Source organism: Taudactylus pleione, unplaced genomic scaffold (genome assembly GCF_031769625.1).
Source record: "Taudactylus pleione unplaced genomic scaffold, aTauple2 ptg000274l, whole genome shotgun sequence".
Classification (NCBI taxonomy): domain Eukaryota; kingdom Metazoa; phylum Chordata; class Amphibia; order Anura; family Myobatrachidae; genus Taudactylus; species Taudactylus pleione.
Window position 1 is genome coordinate 4,176,419 of NW_028284676.1, and position 18,957 is coordinate 4,195,375.

The following is an 18,957-nucleotide window of genomic DNA, read 5'->3' on the forward strand; positions in this document are numbered from 1 at the left end:
TTGTGTGAGGAGACCTGCAAAACATGCACCTTTGGTAGCTCTTGAGGACCAGAGTTGGCTACTACTGTTCTAACATAAGCTGACCTATTTACATATATATGTAATGCAGCACCAACTTCCAACAAAGAGAAATCCTTAGTATTAGAAACTGAATTAGTAGCAAATGCTGGTCTATCTATGTCCGGATTTAAATGAAAGCTAGACAACCATAAGCTGGAAAGTTAGTTCTAGTGTGCAGGAACGCTCTTATCTTGGTGAAATATTAAGTATGGAGAACGACAAGAAAGAGCCGCAAGTTTTGATACCCGGTGAGCTAAAGCAATGGCTACTAAGAAAAATACTTTCCATGTAAAAAAAGAAGCTCTACTGGACCATGCTAACTGAGGCCAATATGGCCTCATATGGCGTGTTACTGGTGTGCGGTCTTTCTTGATCTTTTTGAGAACTTGTGGAATCACTGATATAGATGAAAACAGAAATGCTAGATGAAAATTCCACTGAATCATCATGGAGTCGACGATGAACGCCAGAGGGTCTCCTGATTGAGCTCTGTACAGAGGTAACTTGTGGTTTTACATTGAAGCCATTAGGTCTACTTCCGACTGACCCCACTTCCTAATCAGATGTTGAACACTCGCGGATGAAGTAATCATTCTCCTGGGTGGATAGCATGATGGCTTAAGTAATCCACCTGCCAGTTCCTGACTCCCAGGTTGAAGGTTGCCGAGATTGCCGGTACATACTTTTTACATGCAAGTCCAAGCATTGTTGATTAATATATGCAACTGCTGTTACATTGTCTGACTGAACAAGAACTGGAGTTCCCCGAAGAACCTCCTGAGCCTGTATGAGAGCATTTAAGATTGCGTTCAACTCAAGAATATTGATTGGAAGTTCTCTTTCCAATGGATTTCACAAACCCTGAAGATGAAGATGGAGCGTTACCGATCCCCAACCCTGGAGACTCACATCAGTTGTGAACCATCCAATCCTGGAGACTCACATCAGTTGTGATGCTGGCATATCGGGCACACCGTGTGTGGGGACCGCCCAATATGTCGGCCGTCTGATCCCCCGTCGCGTCGCAAGGTGCATATCGCACCGTGTATGGTCGGCTTAAGGACTTATTGTAATTCCTCTGCAACCTTGCCATGACAACCATTATTTTTGTAAAAACCCTGGGAGCTGCAGCCAGTACAAATATTTTCTGATGTGGAAACCATCCACTGATTGAGAATGAAGCGCAGACGGCTCCCCACCACCAATGAATCTGGGTGGGGAAAGATCCCATCATGAAGATTGTTTTTCGGGCATCTTGGGACCTAGGCAGCGACTGAGGCCCACCTGTCTTCCTCTCTGATGACTTCCTCTGAAGGCTGCCAGAAATTCTCTATTCAGTACTCCTCTCTCACAAACTGAGCATCGAAAAGACCAAAATCATTGACTGACAGGTCTGGAAGATCTGACAGGTAAAAAAGTATTTTTACCTCCAGTTGCCCCTGAAGTTATGGTGTCCAAGCTTGTACCAAACAGAACAGAACCTGAAAACGGAAGAGCCTCCAGAGTCTTCTCAGACTCTGCACCTGCCTCACAACATTTGAGCCATAACGTGTGTTGAGCTGTTATAGCAAGAATAGATATTCTAGAAAGGCTTAGAGCAGCATCCATTACCTAATTGCACACATACCCTGATGCATCCTTTGTATGGTCCAGTAAAGACAATCAGTCCGTTCTAGGGACCCCTGCCTGTAATTTTTCAGTCCTTTTTCTACAGCTTTATTAGTCCATGCTGATGCTAAAACAGGATGTAAGGCAGCACCAGCAAAAAATTTACTTCAGAATAGCTTTACATCTCCTATCTGCAGCATCTTGTATGCATCATTAGGTTAAGGTATAATAGAAAATTTTGAAAATCGTGCAACTGAAGCATCAACACAAGGTGGCATCTCCCACTTTTGTAAATCTTCCTTAGAACATGGTATTATGTGAAACTGCCCACCTGGACATTGCTGTTAAGATCCGCCCCTTTCATCACTGCGCTTCACCGTTTTCAAATGACACCCAGCCAGGAAACTTTATGGAAGCTCCCTATTAAGCTGGAGCTTCCTCTGTAATCAATCTGCCCACGGGAGCATAAGGGAGGGAGGGAGGAACTGGCCGCAGCTAACCCAGTACCGGGGTGCCTAGCCACGTCCCTCAGATCAAGCATCAGGTTTAAACCAGCAATGGCTCCTGGTAGGACTCCTGGTTAAATAAAAATTCTAATTATGAAGCGCCCCTAGCTGCCAACGGTCCGGAATTTCAACAGAATCTCCGATTCAGATAAAAAATAAAGTAAAAAAATAAAAACAAAATAAAATGAAAATACAGACAAATGAATTAAGATGGGGCAGCTTCTTCTAAAAACTGGCAATTGGTGAGACAGTCTGGGCTATAGGGATGTAGAAGGGAGGAGCTAACAGCAGAAACACCAAGTTTGAAGATGTGTGCCTGCTCCTAAGATGGCCGCCCTTACACTCCAAAATAGCAGTGTCCCCCCGATAGAATGAAATAGGAAAAAAAGTAATAAAACACAAATAAAAAATGCCTTGACCGGCTTTGTAGGTCTTTGCCTACATCGTCACTGTGCCTCAGAGTATTTGGTGGTTACAATTGAGGCAAATATTATATAAAAAAAAATATATATATATATATATATATATATATATATATATAAATTTATTTAGGTTTTCAAAATGAGAAAAAGTGAGATATAAGGCAGGACAGAGGCGCAGCTTACGATTCTCTCATTGATGACTGATGTTAGAGCATTCTGGTCTCCCCTGAGACAGTACAAATTGAGAGCAAGCCATTCAAACAGTGATTGGTTGCACATCTCCAGGAGACGATGGCCGAACGTGGAGTCTACAAGATAAAACAGAAAGATAAAGTGAAATGAGAGACAAACCTGTCCCAGTACAGGGGAATGAGCACTCCACTGTATACAAGACAATCTGTTGACCTACCGGCACAATGCAGGATGTGTGTGGTGATTCGGTTAAACTGCTCCTGTAAGAACTCAAGGTTTGTCCTTGTGATGTCTACGTCATCTCGAACAGGGGCAGAGGCCTTTATGTGAAGAAAGAAGATGATGAGAAACTATGAAAAAAGCAGGGGAGCTTTAGATTTGGGAAGTATCATTAGAGAAGAGTCACATTGAAGGTCGGAGATAAAGCCAGAGACACAAAACAAGACAGGAAAAAGGGACACTTACAAAACTCTCACGAATATACTCTTCCAGTCCATTAAAAAGATTCCGTGATGCCATCTGAAAGTACAATATGAAATGGTTCAGAGTTCCTGGTAATGATTAAGGATTTTGTGTCTATTTTAAACAGAAAATTAGTCTGCAGGAGGACATCAGCGCTAGTGTGACTCAATCATGTGTATGGGCCGCACCTACAGTACCTACGGGCTCCCTGGTTTTTGTTCGCAGTCCCACAGGGCTGTGAACAAAAATCTGCAAGTCCGGGGCGAGATCGTAGTCGTGAGGGCGGTGAGTTGCGATACAATAACAAATCGCCCTGCTTGCACCGAATAGGATTGACCAGCTACATGTCTGTACTCCCCACTGCAAGGTGACAGAGACAGAAGGAACATACCTGGATATTCTGTGGTGTGGGGTCGGCCTGATGTAAATACTGCTGGAGGAAGAAGGAGCGAAGCTGAGGTTGAAGATTCTGTAGTGGCTGCGAATGGCCATGTAACAGCATAACCATATCCACCAATGAGAAGTGATGACAGATTAGGGACAAGAGGTCACCGAAGAATCCTTGAGGAATGGAAGAAACCCCCGAAAGCAAAAAGTTTAGAAGACAGGAGGAAAGCATCAAACATCACAATACATAAAGGGAGCATAAAACAGTAGCGATGATAGACCACAGTGCTGAGAGACAAAAAGACACCTACCCCCAGGTCCTTCTGCGTCTGGCTGGAAGATGTTGCGAGAGCCGCTGAGGCGCTGGATGAAGGCTGCAATGCTCTCTGTCCCGCTCTGATCAGCCGCTCTCAGAGAACCCAGCAGGGTGGACAGGACACCTTGAACCACACTGGTGAAGAACTCTGGGGGGAGGGAATCGGGATCAGCGGACTGAGGTGGTGCGGTGGAGGAAGTAGGGGGTGAGGGAGATGCCGGTGTGGGCTGAGTAAATGTCTGGGGTGCAGCGGTGGGCGCCTGGATATTTTGTGTAGCCTGTAGTGGAGAGAAGTATAGACAGATATAGAACTCAAAATCAAAGAAAAGATGTTCTGGAACATAATGGAAAGAAATAGTTTGCGTTACTGCCTCACAGCTCTGAGGTCTCGGGTTTGATTCCCACCATGGCCCTAACTGTGTGGAGTATTCTCCCCGTGCTTGTGTGGGATTTCCCCGGGGATAGCGGTTTCCTCCCACACTCCAAAAACAAACAAGTAGCTTTCTTAGCGCCTGAGAATAATTCGGTATTGTATAAAAGATGGTCCACAGGCAATGGGTCGAAAGGGTCATATGGTCGACAGTTAATAGGGCAACATGGAGTAAGGTCGACAGTGATCACTTTTACAGAATGGGTGGATCCTGCTTTGCTGTGGCCAATCCCAAGGCTCCCTTTAGGTCTCCCTGGCCGGTCCTATAGCCGAGGTGCTGGGAGGACTATACAAAATGAAGGAGGAGCCGACCATTGGCACCTTTTATTCCTGGATGCAGCGGTTGTATCATATTGAGCAGTGTATACAGGGGGTGGCTCCGCAGCTCTGCATCCTCCTCCTCAGGCTCTGCACACACCTTCCTTGTCGGTCACCCTTATCCCCACCTTCCAACTGCCACATGCCCTTACCCCCATCTACCCCGTTTCAGCCGCCAGCTCTATCCCAACTGCTGCCCGCCCTTAACCCCCCTCTACCCCAACTGCACCTGCCCAAGCTGCCACCTGACCCCACCCCCAGCATTATCCCTACTGCCTACCCTCAGCCCCCTGCACTGCACTTGTTGGCTATGTATGATCAAGGCTATGTATTTATAAGCAATATATGTACTGAAATTATGATTGTGACATCCCACGGTGTATGTTTAGGGCATGTGGGGTGGTCTAATGCTATGAAGGGAGGCATTTGGGGAGCTCATAAGTATAATTTGTGGTGGGACCCAGAAACAGTGGAGTAGGGCCCCAATATTAATTAAAGCAGCGGGATCACTAGTCAACAGGATCAGATGGTCGACAGGGTCAAAATGTTGACACACAAATGATCAATGCATGCTTTATTTATATTTTTTAACCCTTCCCCTAGTGCCTAATCCTAACAGTCTCCTTCCGCAGCCTAACTCTTTGCCAAGTGCCTAACCCTAAAGATCATTAAAAAAAAACATGTGTGGACCTTTTCCGTGTCGAACCTCCGAGTGTTGACCATCTGTCTAGATCTTCCATCCAGATACCACAAAAATGAACCCTACTGTGTATGTGTGTTCATGTGATAGGGAGTATAGACTGTAAGCTTCATTGGGGCAGGGACTGATGTGAACGGCCATACATTCTCTGTAAAGCGCTGCGGAATATGTGCGCGCTATATAAATGACTGGTAAATACATAAATATCATACACAAATACAGCCACTAATGCAATCTTCTCCCCTTGCACAACAAGCAAATCTATTCTAAATCTGATTTCTTCTACTGCTCTTACTAGATATTAATGTTCCTTTTCAGGAAGTTGGACTAAGTTATATGGAAGATGGACTTATGATAATGGCTACAAATGCACTACATTTTCCCCAGCAATGTGACAGAAGACTCATTACTACTCTGTCCTGCTGGGGTACCTCAGTCTGTTACGATTGGGTTGCTGTCCCTTCCAGCCCCTTCCTCAGTTACCAGTCACACGATACCAGGAGGTGGGCACCTAATGTGTTGCTAGAACCATTCGGATTATGCATTTGGCTGCAGGTTGCGCCAACTCTGCCCACTTCAAAATAGGGTGAATGGGCACAAACAGCAGATAATGATAACAAAAAATAAAACCGACTCTAATCAAACACTGTAGAAGATCTACTAATAGGTTTAATCAGAATATAAGTAAAACCTTCAGCAATAGAAGTGTGCAGCCAGCTGTACAGCAAATGCATATACAATAACGATCAATTCAGGAGCTGCCAAGGTCAGGGAGCTGTTCTCTAGAAATGTTTGCAGATTAAAACCCATCTTTTCAGGCCGACAAACAGCTCAGTTGTTTACGATTAACTGATCGGACAACAAATACTTAAGCTGGCCACACATCTAAAGATTATCTGTCCACCCAGCCAACTAGTTGATTGGTTGGAATGAAAATCTGGTAACGTATGGGAGTAAATGATGATCAGCAATTTGCTCCTAAATGCCAGAAAACAGATGAAAATGGTCGTCAGACAAGTTTGTTAAATGTTTGATCTAAGCTATTTGTTCAAACAACAGTTTTTTGTCCATTTTCCAGCGTTTGGGAGCAAATTGCTGATTGTCATTTGCTTTCATACATTGCCAGATTCTCATTCCTACCAATCAACTAGTTGGCTGGTTGGACAGATAATCTTTAGATGTGTGGCCAGTTTTAGGGGTCAATTTACTAAGCTGTGTTAGGAGATAAAGTGAACGGTGATAAGGTACCAGCCAATCAGCTCCTAACTGCCATGTCACAGGCTGTGTTTGAAAAAAAATGTCAGTTAGGAGCTGATTGGCTGGTACCTTATCACTGTTCACTTTATCTCCTAACACAGCTTAGTAAATAGACCCCTTAGCATCTTGCAGGAGTGCTATAATCTCATTGTCTGCAAACTTGTGCTGTGTGCATCATATAAAACAAATCATATACAGTGAGACGTTGTTGTATTTAATCTTGGACCTGTTCGGTGCATCCCGTTTAGAAACCAGCCAGGCCACCGGAACGATCGCTGCAGCACAAAGTATTTCAGGAGACAATTGCACCAAACTTCATTTATGTTGACAAACAGCTTTCCCTTATGCTGCAATGTGAACAGGTATAAAATATATGAATAAAGTATATTAGCCCGTTAATATAAAAAGAAAGGGCAAAGCCCAGTGAGAGCTACAGTGTCCTCTGCCGATAGAGCGCTTAGAGTCCCGGTGAAGTTACTGGTTGTGGAATAGAAGCTCTCAGACAGACCCCTTCTCCCAACTGTCCTTCCCACCAGTGCTCCTTTGTTGTTGGACAACTCCTACCTTCAGCGACTGACTTCTCGCCCATACTATGGGTACAGGATCACTGAAAGCTGCTGTGCCCCCCCCACGGGTGACTCGCCAATACCTCCTGACTCTAGCTACAGCAACTTCCCCCCGTACATGTCTTTACTTACAGCATTGTTTGTAAGTATACTTTGTGCTGCTCACTGTCGAGCATCGTATTTATGCTGTGTGCCTCACTGTTTTTTATGTTGCGCTGCGTACCCCTTGTGGTGCCCTAACAAATAAAAGATAATAATGTTAGGGAACTGACACAGCCTGCAGCCGCCAGTGGGAATATGGCCATAGCCTTTGTGGTCTCTGACATACCTGTTGCCTACACATAAGAGACACATAAGAGGTCACCTCTCCATTGTAGCTATAAAACAGCTTTAATGCAGACCTGTTCATGTATAAACCACACTGGCATATTGATTATATAAAACCTAAAAGGCCATGTATAGAAGACAGGGTTAATGATTGGTCAGAATAACCCTACATGTACCCAGTCCCCAGAGCTACTTCATGTACACTAGTATAATGCTGCCAAAATGGGTTTCCGCTAGTTCAAGGTTGTACTGACATGCCACAACATAACAGCAGCAAACCGTAAAATAAAAGTACAGTACATCAGTAACATAGAAAGTTCTGCATACCACAGAATAATAATATAAAACAACCGACACCCTTCTCCCCACAAGAACCACGCACCCAAGTCCACAGACAGATGGGACAGATACCTGTAATATATCGGTGACTCCTTGTAGAAACGCTGGCATTCCTGGAACCGCCACGGCAATACTCGGTGAGCCCATAGCTATGTTGGCCACGCCCGAGCTGGCGGAGCCCAGTAACGAGCCCAGCAGCTGAGACAAATGTTGGTCTGGTCCTGGAGGGGGCTGTGAAGATGGAGCGGATGGTGCAGAAGGAGTGCTCGGGAAGGTGGACGTGGTGGAAGTCGTGGAGGAGGACGTGGAAGTGGATGAAGAAGAGGAGGTGGAGGTCGTGCTGCCACTCTGAGCTGCATGGCGGGAGGAAAAAAGGCTAGTAAATAAGAGGATGTGGCAGAGGACACAATTATTAAGCGCTAGCTGGCAAGTTAGACTCCGTAGACAAAGTGGCTGATGCATTTGTACGGAAGCCGGATACAATATCCATCGTGCTCCGTCCACAGAAATAGATGCTTATAGTGTGTGTGTGTATATATATATATATATATATATATATATATATATATATATATATATATATATATATATATACATATACATATACACATACATACAGTCAGGTGCATAAATATTGGGACTCACAGAATTTTTCATATTTTGGCCTCTATTCACCACCACAATGGCTTTGAAATGAAACAAACAAGATGTGCTTTAACTGCAGATGTTCAGATTTAATTTGAGGGTAATTACATCCAAATCAGGTGAACGGTGTAGGAATTACAACGGTTTCTATATGTGCCTCCCACTTTTTAAGGGGCCAAAAGTAATGGGACTATCAACTCAAAAGCTATTTCATGGACAGGTGTGGGCTATTCCCTCGTTATTTCATTATCAATTAAGCAGGTAAAAGGTCTGGAGTTGATTCTAGGTGTGACATTTGCATTTGGAATCAGTTGCTGTCGACTCTCAATATGAGATCCAAAGAGCTGTCACTATCAGTGAAGCAAGCCATCATTAGGCTGAAAAATCAAAACAAACCCATCAGAGAGATAGCAAAAACATTAGGTGTGGCCAAATCAACTGTTTGGAACATTCTTAAAAAGACACTTGGGTGCATAAGACCCATCCAGAAACCGGCATATTCACACGTGCGCACACCTCTGCAATAGAAAGTAATTCCTTTACACACCCCCTCGTTAAACTTACGCCATTCCCGCTGCAAGGAGAGATTTGCCTGTGAGGTATGCGGCAGTGGTTGCTCACGCTCAGTCACAGAACATGTGCAGCGCAAAAAACGCTCCGCAAATAGACTCGGCATCAGCCCTAAAGTATCTGGGTGATAGAAGCTAGCTACGCCCAACATTTGTAATTGATAAGGATCTTAATATTTCTGCTATTTGATCTCAAGTGTTAGGATGATCACCATATTCTACGTTCATTTCTTGCTTTCTAAATAAATATTAAGGTAAAAAAATGAATGAATAAAAAATTAGAGGGACCAAGACATAACCGGCTGCAAATAAGGTCAAAGTATTACAAGAGTTACTATAAGTATATTACGGACCTTGGATGCGTCTAGTACTCATTTTCTTCTAGTTCGATAGATACAGACTGACCACACACACACCCACACAGAAAGGTTAATAGAAAATTTCAAAAGGTGAGTACCCCTTAAATTGCGCAAGAAATACAATTCTGAAGCTCCCAAACACACAAGGAATGAAGTAATACCAACTTCACAAGAATGCAACAAAACAAGAAATAGTGCCTTGGATAGCGCTAATTGTAGATGAAGCCTTATATTAGGAAGGGAAATATACATAAAATACCCATCCAGTAAAAATAAAATGATATCATTTATTCAAAATAATTTAAAAACAAGAAGAATAATAACATGGACATAAACGAGGAATCGGGATCCAAGGTGTCAAAGTCAGGAGGTGCAAGTTTGTGAACCAGGAGGAACGTTTTTTGGGATCCTGCCATCATTTGGATTATTAAAAGCTTTCTGCGGTGGTACCGAGCTAATTCTGGCCCGGAACCCTTTGCTAATCCTTAGCACTAGCCCACGGCAGCATCTCCATTTGGTGAGACTTTGACACCTTGGATCCCAATTCCACTTTTATGTCCATGTTATTATTCTTCTTGTTTTTAAATTATTTTAAATAAATGATAACAAGAGATATGGTAAGAACTTACCTTTGTTATCTCTGTTTCTACGAAGTCCATAGGGTCCACAGGGTTGACCTTGGGGTATAGCTGGATCTGGAACCACGGGCACCACGCAGTTAAAGCTTTTGCTGCTGCTCCCAGGATGCACTTGGGTCCACCCTCCTCTATAGCCCACCCCCGAGCCACAGGCACCTCAGTTGGTAAGCAGCCCAAGCCGGAGGAGGAGACTAAACAGAGAGAAGGAAGACTGGAACACACAAGAAACCATACTCATAGAAATGGGAGACGGAAAACTGGTGACCAGCAACACAGCCCATGTGAAGCCAGGCGGGCGCCCTGTGGACCCTATGGACTTCGTAGAAACAGAGATAACAAAGGCAAGTTCTTACCATATCTCTTGTTTTCTACTTCAGGGTCCATAGGGTTGACCTTGGGGATGTCCCAAAGCAGTTCAACTAAGGGCGGGGACGCTCCTGTGCAGAAAGGAGAATCCTGCGCCCAAAGGATGCATCCTGAGAGGCAAAGGTGTCAAACGCATAAAACCTCAAAAACGTCTGAATGGAAGACCAAGTGGCTGCCTTGCACAGCTAAACAGCGGAGGCACCACGTCTAGCAGCCCAAGAAGGACCCACAGACCGAGTGGAATGAGCCTTAACAGAGGCTGGAACAGGTAAACTTTCCTGTATATAAGCCTCCCTAATAACAGAACAGAGCCAACGGGCTAAAGTTTGTTTGCTGGCAGGCCAACCCCTCTTATGAAAACCAAAGAGGACAAACAAAGAATCGGACCTTCTAACAGAAGCAGTCCGATCAACATAAATTCTGAGAGCACGGACAACGTCCAATGAAGCCTCGCCAGCTGTAAGATCAGGGAACTGAAAAGCTGGCACCACCAGTTCCTGATTGATGTGGAACTTAAACACAACTTTGGGCAAAAACTCAGGACGAGTGCGAAGCACTGCTTTGTCCTGGTGAAAAATTAAGAAGGGGGGACTACAGGAAAGTGCCCCCAACTCGGATACCCTCCTGGCCAAAGCAATTGCCAGGAGAAACACAGTTTTCAGTGTTAACCACTTGAGGTCCACCGACTCAAGAGGTTCAAAAGGAGGTTCCTGCAGGACCCGAAGAACCACCGCCAAGTCCCACGGAGCCACTGGAGGCACAAAGGGAGGCTGGATTCTAAGAACACCCTGGAAAAAGGTGTGAACGTCAGGCAGTGTAGCGATTGTACGTTGGAACCACACAGACAGAGCCGATACATGAACCTTCAGGGAAGCAAGACGTAAGCCCAGGTCAAGACCTGACTGCAGAAATGCCAAAATCCTAGAAACCCTGAACACCTGAGGATCAAAGTTTCTGGACTCACACCACTGAAAGTAAGTGTGCCACACTCTGTGGTAAATCCGTGCAGAGGCAGGTTTACGCGCCCTCAGCATGGTACTGATGACAGAGCTGGAAAAGCCCCGGGACCTTAAGACGGCTGTCTCAAGAGCCACGCCGTCAAAGACAGCCGACCCAGATCTGGGTAAAGGCAAGCCCCCTGAGACAACAGGTCCTGACGCTGAGGAAGAAGGAACGGAGCATCGACGGACAAGCTCTTGAGATAGGAGTACCAAGGAAGTCTGGGCCACGCTGGAGCCACTAGCAGAAACGTGCCCCCGTCCTGTTTGATTTTTCTTAGTACCCGAGGTAGCAGGGAGATCGGAGGGAACAGGTACGCTAGGTGAAATGTCCATTTCACCGACAGCGCGTCCACCAGGCTTGCGCATGCGCCCCTTGTCCTTGACCCGTACACGGGTAACTTGTAATTGTGACGGGAGGCCATCAGGTCCAACTCCGGCAGTCCCCATTTGTCCACGAGAAGTTGAAACACCTCTGGGTGAAGCGACCATTCCCCGGGATGCACGTCGTGACGGCTGAGGAAGTCTGCCTCCCAATTGAAGACTCCCGGGATGAAAACTGCCGAGATTGCTGGAAGGTGGCACTCCGCCCAAGCCAGAATCTGAGACACCTCCGGCATCGCAGCTCTGCTGCGGGCTCCTCCCTGGTGATTGATGTACGCCACCGTGGTGGCGTTGTCAGATTGCACCTGCACTGCCCTTCCGTGAAGAGCGGTGCCTGACAGCAGAGCACTGTACACGGCCCGCAGTTCCAGCACGTTTATGGGAAGAACTGCTTCCTCCGCAGACCAACGGCCTTGTAGAGACAACGAGCCGGTCACTGTCCCCCAACCCCGGAGACTGGCATCTGTTGTGAGCAGAACCCAGTCCGGGATCCAAAAGGGGCGACCCTCGATGAGATGAGCTGGCTGAAGCCACCAAGCTAGAGACTGGCGCACTTCCGAGGACAAGACCAGTGTCTGGGATCGGATCCGGTGAGGCAACCCGTTCCATTCCGATAGAATCTGCCCCTGCAGGGGCCTGAAATGGAACTGGGCAAATTCCACCATGTCGAATGCCGACACCATGGACCCTAGGACTCTCATGGGCGAGTGTACCGACACCCTGGCACTGCTCAGGCAACTGTGTATCCGCAGTTGTAGGGAAGACACCTTTTCCGGAGTCAGGAAAATCCTTTGCTGACGAGAATCCAGAAGGGCTCCCAAATGAACCATCCGTTGTGATGGGATCAGAGATGACTTTTTCCAATTTATCAACCACCCGTGTGCCTGAAGACAAGCAATGGTCAGGTGGAGATGTCGAAGAAGTACCTCCTGGGAGCTCGCCAACAGAAGATCGTCCAGATACGGCAGCAGCCGTATACCCTGGCCCCGAAGGTGGGCGACCATAATTGCCATCACCTTAGTGAACACCCTCGGAGCAGTGGAAAGGCCAAAAGGCAACGCCTGAAACTGGTAGTGATTTTGCAGGATAGCAAACCTCAGATACCGCTGGTGTGCCGGTGCTATGGGCACACATGGAAATAGGTGTCCTGGATATCCAGGGAGACCATGTAATCCCCGGGTTCCATCGCCAGAATGATGGAACGTAACGTTTTCATCCTGAACTTGGGAACTCTGAGGTATTTATTCAGAGACTTCAAATTCAGGATAGGGCGATGAGAACCATTGGGCTTCTGTACCAGAAACAGAGTAGAATAGTATGCCGTCCCACGTTGAGACTGCAGAACTGGAACAATTACCCCTGCTTGTAGCAAGGATAGTATAGCCACCTGAATCTGGGAAGCTTTGGTCTTGTCCAGAGAAGGACTCGTGCAAAAAAAACTGGTGGGGCGGCCAGACCCGAAAAGACAGGGCGTACCCGAGAGACTTACTTCTCGAACCCAGGCATCCGTGGTGGGGTATTGTGCCAACACTGGGCGAATTGGAGAAGTCGGCCTCCCACTCTGAGGTCCCCCAGAGGGAGGCACGTCCCATCAGGCAGCAGGTTTATCCACCTGCTTGGAAGAAGGGTGCCGAGCACTCCAGGCTTGCTTCTTGGATTTAGAGGCGGTCTTAGCGCCGACTGCCTCGGGAAGGACTGACCTTTTGCCTTACCCTGAACTCGAAAGGAACGAAAGGCTGAGCTCCGGACCTTGGCAGGCGTTGCCGCTGAAGGGAGGAAAGCTGACTTGGATTTAGCCAGGGTATCCACTATTTTGTCCAAGTCCGGACCAAATAGCAATTCTCCATTGAAAGGTAAGGCCTCCAGGCCCTTCTTTGAATCGGAGTCCGCTCTCCAGGACCTCAGCCATAAGGATCGGCGGGCAGACACTGCTGCAGCCGATACTCGAGAGGTCAGCAGGCTAGCATCCAAAGAAGCTTCTCCAATGTAGGAAGCAGCATCCCTCATCTGTCCTAACAACGCCCTCTGGATATCCGGAGCGTCGTCCGGAAAGGTATCTTCCAATGCGTTGGCCCAACCCTCAATGGCCTTGGCCACCCAGGAGATGGTCATGGACGGTCGGGCCCCTGCCCCTGAGAGGGAGTAAATGGACTTTAAGCAAGACTCAACTTTCCTGTCCGTGGGATCCTTCAGCGAGGATATAGACGGTAATGGCAAAGTAGCGCTCCTTATTAAACGGGTGACGTGAGAATCCACCGCCGTTGGAGTTTCCCATTTTTTACAATGTGCCTCAGGAAAGGGGCAATTAGAAGCCAACCGTTTCTGAGGTAGGAATCTCTTACTGGGCGCCTGCCAAGCCACCACCATATGATCTGTCAACTGATCAGACAGGGGAAACACCGCAGAAGCCACCTTAGTTTTTTTTAAACTAGGATACTTCGACTTAGGAGCTGGTGCCTCATCCTCTATTAGGAGAATGGCTCGCACCGCCCTAACCAGCGCTCGCACATTAATGGACAACTTGGTATCCACTTCCTGGACCGATGTGTCCGAGTCAGTGTCATCATGAACCGCCCCATCATCTGAGGACCCCTCGGAGTCCGAAATATGTGCCGCCTGCGCCATTAGAGTGCGTTTTGACGCCCTAGAAGGCATGTTATTCTGCAACATTGACTGAAAAGCTGAAGACGTGGCCGCCAAATTTTGTGCGGAGTTGGAGAGCACATCCACCCAGGGTGGAGGAGCCGCCACAGGGGCCTGGAAGGGCACCACAGACTGCTGCGTCACAGGGGAAGCCTGTATATACATAGTCAATCCCGCATAAGGACCAACAGACTGAGACCCGGAGGGGCTGCGCAATAATTGCGGGACACCCGGTGAATGGGGGACGGCTGGCTGGGGCAACGCCCTAGTAGGGACAGCAGTCGGGACCGACAGACTGTCCGCAATAGACACCAGCACTTGAGAAAACATCGCCCATGGTGGTTCCTGCGTCATAGGAGGTTTTGATGGGCCAGGAACCACCTGGTGCAGTCTACACAGGCCATCCTGTGACAAATCATCCCTATCCACTCCTGCAGAACAGCGTCCGCAGGAGACCAACACCGGAGCCACGGAGTGCTCAATCTCCTCGTCCGACATGACAGAATATATTATGTAAATAAATATATCTGGCAACAGAGCCGAATCAAGCGCACTCACCAGTGTGCTGAACAACAGCCCACAATATGGTACTGTGTAGCACACAACTGTACGTGACGGACCTCACAAATACGTGATTTATATAGGTGAGGTCTGTAGAAACGCCCCTCCCCCACACACCTGTAGGGCTTGTAGGAGAAGTAAAGGGATAGGTATAAGCTGACAGTAAGTAGAAATAAGCACAGACAGGCAGCACTAGCAAAAGTCACATACCATGCAGAGAAGATATACTCACTGCACCTTTCCACTACAATCAACCTCCCAGATGCAGTGTCTGAGAGGGCTATAGTGCTGTGTACACTGTCTTTGTCGGGGGAGAGGTACACAGGGGAACCGGTCCGCGTGCTCCCTGAGAGTATCTGCGCTGCCACAGAGAAAATGGCCCCCAGAGACCTCAGAGGAGGAGTGGCCGAGTAACTGCAGCTCAGCGACGCCAGACTACGTGCTGAAAGGCGCGCTGAGCTGAGGAGAGGAGCCGCTAAACAGGGAAGGCTTCCTCCCCTGGCTAGCTATGAACCCCAGGGCTGCCTGCTTCCCACTTGCCATGTAAAATCCCTGGTGGTCTAGTGGACTGACGGGGTATTCCTCCGCAGAGGGGGAGCCCGCCGCCACCGGTCTGTCCCCTAGAACCAGGGGCAAAGGACTGCATTTCTAGTAAGACCCACGAGCCGCCGCTAATCGGCGACTCGCGGCTTACCTTGTCCCTGGCAGCAGTCCAGGGAGGTCCCCAGAGTCCAGCTAGTACGGACTTTGGCCTCCCGCCGCGATCCCCAGTGCGATACTGGCATCGCGGCGCCAGCGGGGAGTAAGAGCGGCAGCGTGGGCGTCTGTACAGACAGCCCTTCGCTGCCACTATAGAGCTGTTAAAAATAAAAAACCTAACAGTCTCTTATTCTTTTTAAATAAAAAGCTTTTGGGGGCTGCTCCTGCAGCCCCCCTGTGCAGGGTGACCCGACTCCGGCCGGGCACCAACTCAAACTGAGGTGCCTGTGGCTCTGGGGTGGGGTATAGAGGAGGATGGACCCAAGTGCATCCTGGGAGCAGCAGCAAAAGCTTTAACTGCGTGGTGCCCGTGGATCCAGATCCAGCTATACCCCAAGGTCAACCCTGTGGACCCCCTATGGACCCTGAAGTAGAAATCATTTTATTTTTACCGGATGGGTATTTTATGTATATTTCCCTTCCTAATATAAGGCTTCATCTACAATTAGCGCTATCCAAGGAACTATTTCTTGTTTTGACACAGAAAGGTTAGAAAGACGGGGACAAGTCACTTACCTACAATGACCGGATGCATGAGAAGCTGTCCCACTAGACCACTGATCATCTGACTTAGAGAGTTTGGAGCAGCCTGGGGCAGATACAGATGCAAAGTTAGCACTCACAGGAGAGGCGGTATGGTGTCAGGACATGAACTTACATTTACCAGCATATGAGACCTTATAGAAGTAGTACAGTAGTAGCATCTTAATGTCATCACTGCTTACCGTAGTTCCAGGTCCTGTTCCGGGTGCTACACCAGGTCCTGTAGGAGGGGTGGGGGTTCCAGATTGGGCTGGCTGAGGAGGGGCGGTAGGTCTTGTAAAAAGTAACCGAGGAACGGGAAAGCCGGGAATCTGTTGCACTGTGAATAAACATTGTGCTGGTAAGTGTACACAGTACTTTCACCCAATAGTCACAAATGTGGGGACATCACGCTGTAACAGAGAGATATAGTGGCTACTTGTGGCAGTGATGTCACCTAGCGTCATATTGTGTATTACAGAGCCATAGCATCCTGGCGCTCTGCCGGATCTAAATTCACAAATCACTGGTTACGTCAAAAATATTTTGCTAAAAAAATTAGATAAAAAAATTGCCTGAAAATAAAAGTTTTCTCCAACATTCACTGAAACACAGACCATGATCAAGGCACAGGGACAGCGATATATCCAGGGACTGTGCAAGTACCAAACAGGCTAATGGTGCATACACACGTAGCGATCTGCCAGCGATTCGATAACGCTGGCAGATCGTGCTGCACCCTCCCTGATGTGTTGGATGATCTATATAGATCATCCAACACACCACCAACTTGCCAGCAACTATAGCGCCCCGCGATCAGTGGTCGCAGGTCCCTATAGTAACTTGCTCGATATCGAGCAAGTTGTCTGGCATGCACGGCCGATGAATGAGGTCGCTATTGTCCATACATGGCCGCGCATCGCTGGTCGATGGTAAGTTGGTAGGGTCATTATTAAAGAGCGATTTAAACGATAACCAACGATAAGGTTCAAATCGCACTTTAAAATCGGTACGTGTACACGCACGATTACAAGTACATATGGGCAGCGCTGTGCCTCTCTCATCTCCTGACCAATTATAGAAGCTGGAAGAATGGAATTATGGGGCTGGGTAAATTTCGTTCAGCCCATTCCATTGGTTATCAAGTTGGACAGGCTGGAGTTAAAAGGCTTACATATTTTTTAGGTTCAGAATTGGTTGAAATGAGCCAGTTTAGTTTCTGGACGAAAAATAAGTTAAAAAAGAAGCCCGATCCCCTCTTATCTACTGGGACTGGGAAGAAAACCCTGAGAGTAAAGACTGAATGACCCATGGTAGGGCCATGTTTTCTGGCCACCCAAAGACAGGTGGTAAAGAACCGACTGGGTTGAAGTCTATGGCAATCTGCGATAAGTCGCCGCTTTACAATGCCCCTTACACAGGAATCTGAAATAGAGCTGAACAACTAATCCAGAAGCAGCCAGAGCCGCCCACAGCAGCCATCTCCGGGTGAGCGGATACTCTGTCATGTGGGCAAGCTGTCTGTGGGCTTAGCCAGCGGTTTATTGACAGACAAAGCCAATGTATGTGCATCAGATCCAATATATCAGTCTAGTAAGGGTATAGGCCAGTCATCATAAGACAGAGGTTACGATCACAAGTGTAGCAGTTCAAGTTTATAGGACAGCTCTGATTCTATAGTGATGGACAGTCGCAGGCTACAAGCACAACGCAAATACAGCAAAGAACAACGGGCATCTATGCCAAAACTCCCTTTTGTACTTGGTAGGTGGACTGTACATCTATTAGTCTTGTGTGGGGTCTGTGTGTGTTATATCTCCTGAACTATTGTATTTGTTTCCCCCTTACAGCATGGATAGCAAGAAACACTGTCCATGTCTTACAACTGTAAGCCCTCACGAGCAGGGCCCTCTTCCCTCATGTGCTTTTCCTTCCCACACTAATATCATCATCTCCTCCACCTGACTACAATGGCACCAAACCTTTGTCTTCGGCTGCCCCCGCTGCTTATTTGGGTATTAGGAGTGCTGATGTCCCAATGTTTATAAACCTTGTCCATGTATGTAAGGCGGATGAATGCTTGGCTTGTTCCAGGAGCTGACATTTTGTTACATACCACCTGATGCAGCAGCAATGGCCTGCTGGGTGATCTGATGGGAGATGGCCTGCATGAACTCGGGAGGCAGCCCTGGCATGTGGATAGGAGTCCCGGCACCTAAACAGAGGACACAGGCTCTCAGGACGTGGTTTTATTACAAGCACAAATGAAAAATCCTGCTGTAGTGGTCTAATGTGCACTGACATTCAACAACCACCGGCCCCTCCCCCAGTCCTGCAGTCCACGTAGCGCTGCTCTCTAGTGATTTAAAGTGAACCCAACTCTCGTGCTATACACAGAATGCCTGGATAAAAGATGAACACTGCATAGAAGAAAAACAAAATCAAACGAAAATAAAAAGTGTTGCACTTTTACCTCTCGTTTTCCTAGAAAACCTTACTTTGACAAATTAACTTATGGAGACTGCAGCACTATGAAAGGTTTAACTAATAACCCTCCACAGTGTTAGCAACAGTGACAAGAATTAAGTGCGGGCCTTGAAGGGCACAACATATCAGGGCAATG

The 18,957-nt window shown here is 47.3% G+C and overlaps 1 protein-coding gene across 11 annotated transcripts in view; it reads right to left on the reverse strand.

The window, feature by feature from the left end:
• The window catches only part of BAG6 (BAG cochaperone 6), a 62,228-nt gene that overhangs the window by 15,910 nt on the left and 27,361 nt on the right, over nt 1-18,957 (reverse strand). For all 11 annotated transcript variants that reach the window (XM_088481531.1, XM_088481527.1, XM_088481533.1 and 8 more), the window contains 9 exons: nt 18,451-18,549; nt 16,538-16,674; nt 16,329-16,401; nt 7,963-8,243; nt 3,949-4,231; nt 3,642-3,811; nt 3,254-3,307; nt 3,006-3,108; nt 2,780-2,904 (listed from right to left, as the gene is read on the reverse strand). In XM_088481531.1, coding sequence (XP_088337657.1) covers nt 2,780-2,904; nt 3,006-3,108; nt 3,254-3,307; nt 3,642-3,811; nt 3,949-4,231; nt 7,963-8,243; nt 16,329-16,401; nt 16,538-16,674; nt 18,451-18,549 — 1,325 coding nt within the window. The remainder of the gene's footprint in view (nt 1-2,779; nt 2,905-3,005; nt 3,109-3,253; nt 3,308-3,641; nt 3,812-3,948; nt 4,232-7,962; nt 8,244-16,328; nt 16,402-16,537; nt 16,675-18,450; nt 18,550-18,957) is intronic.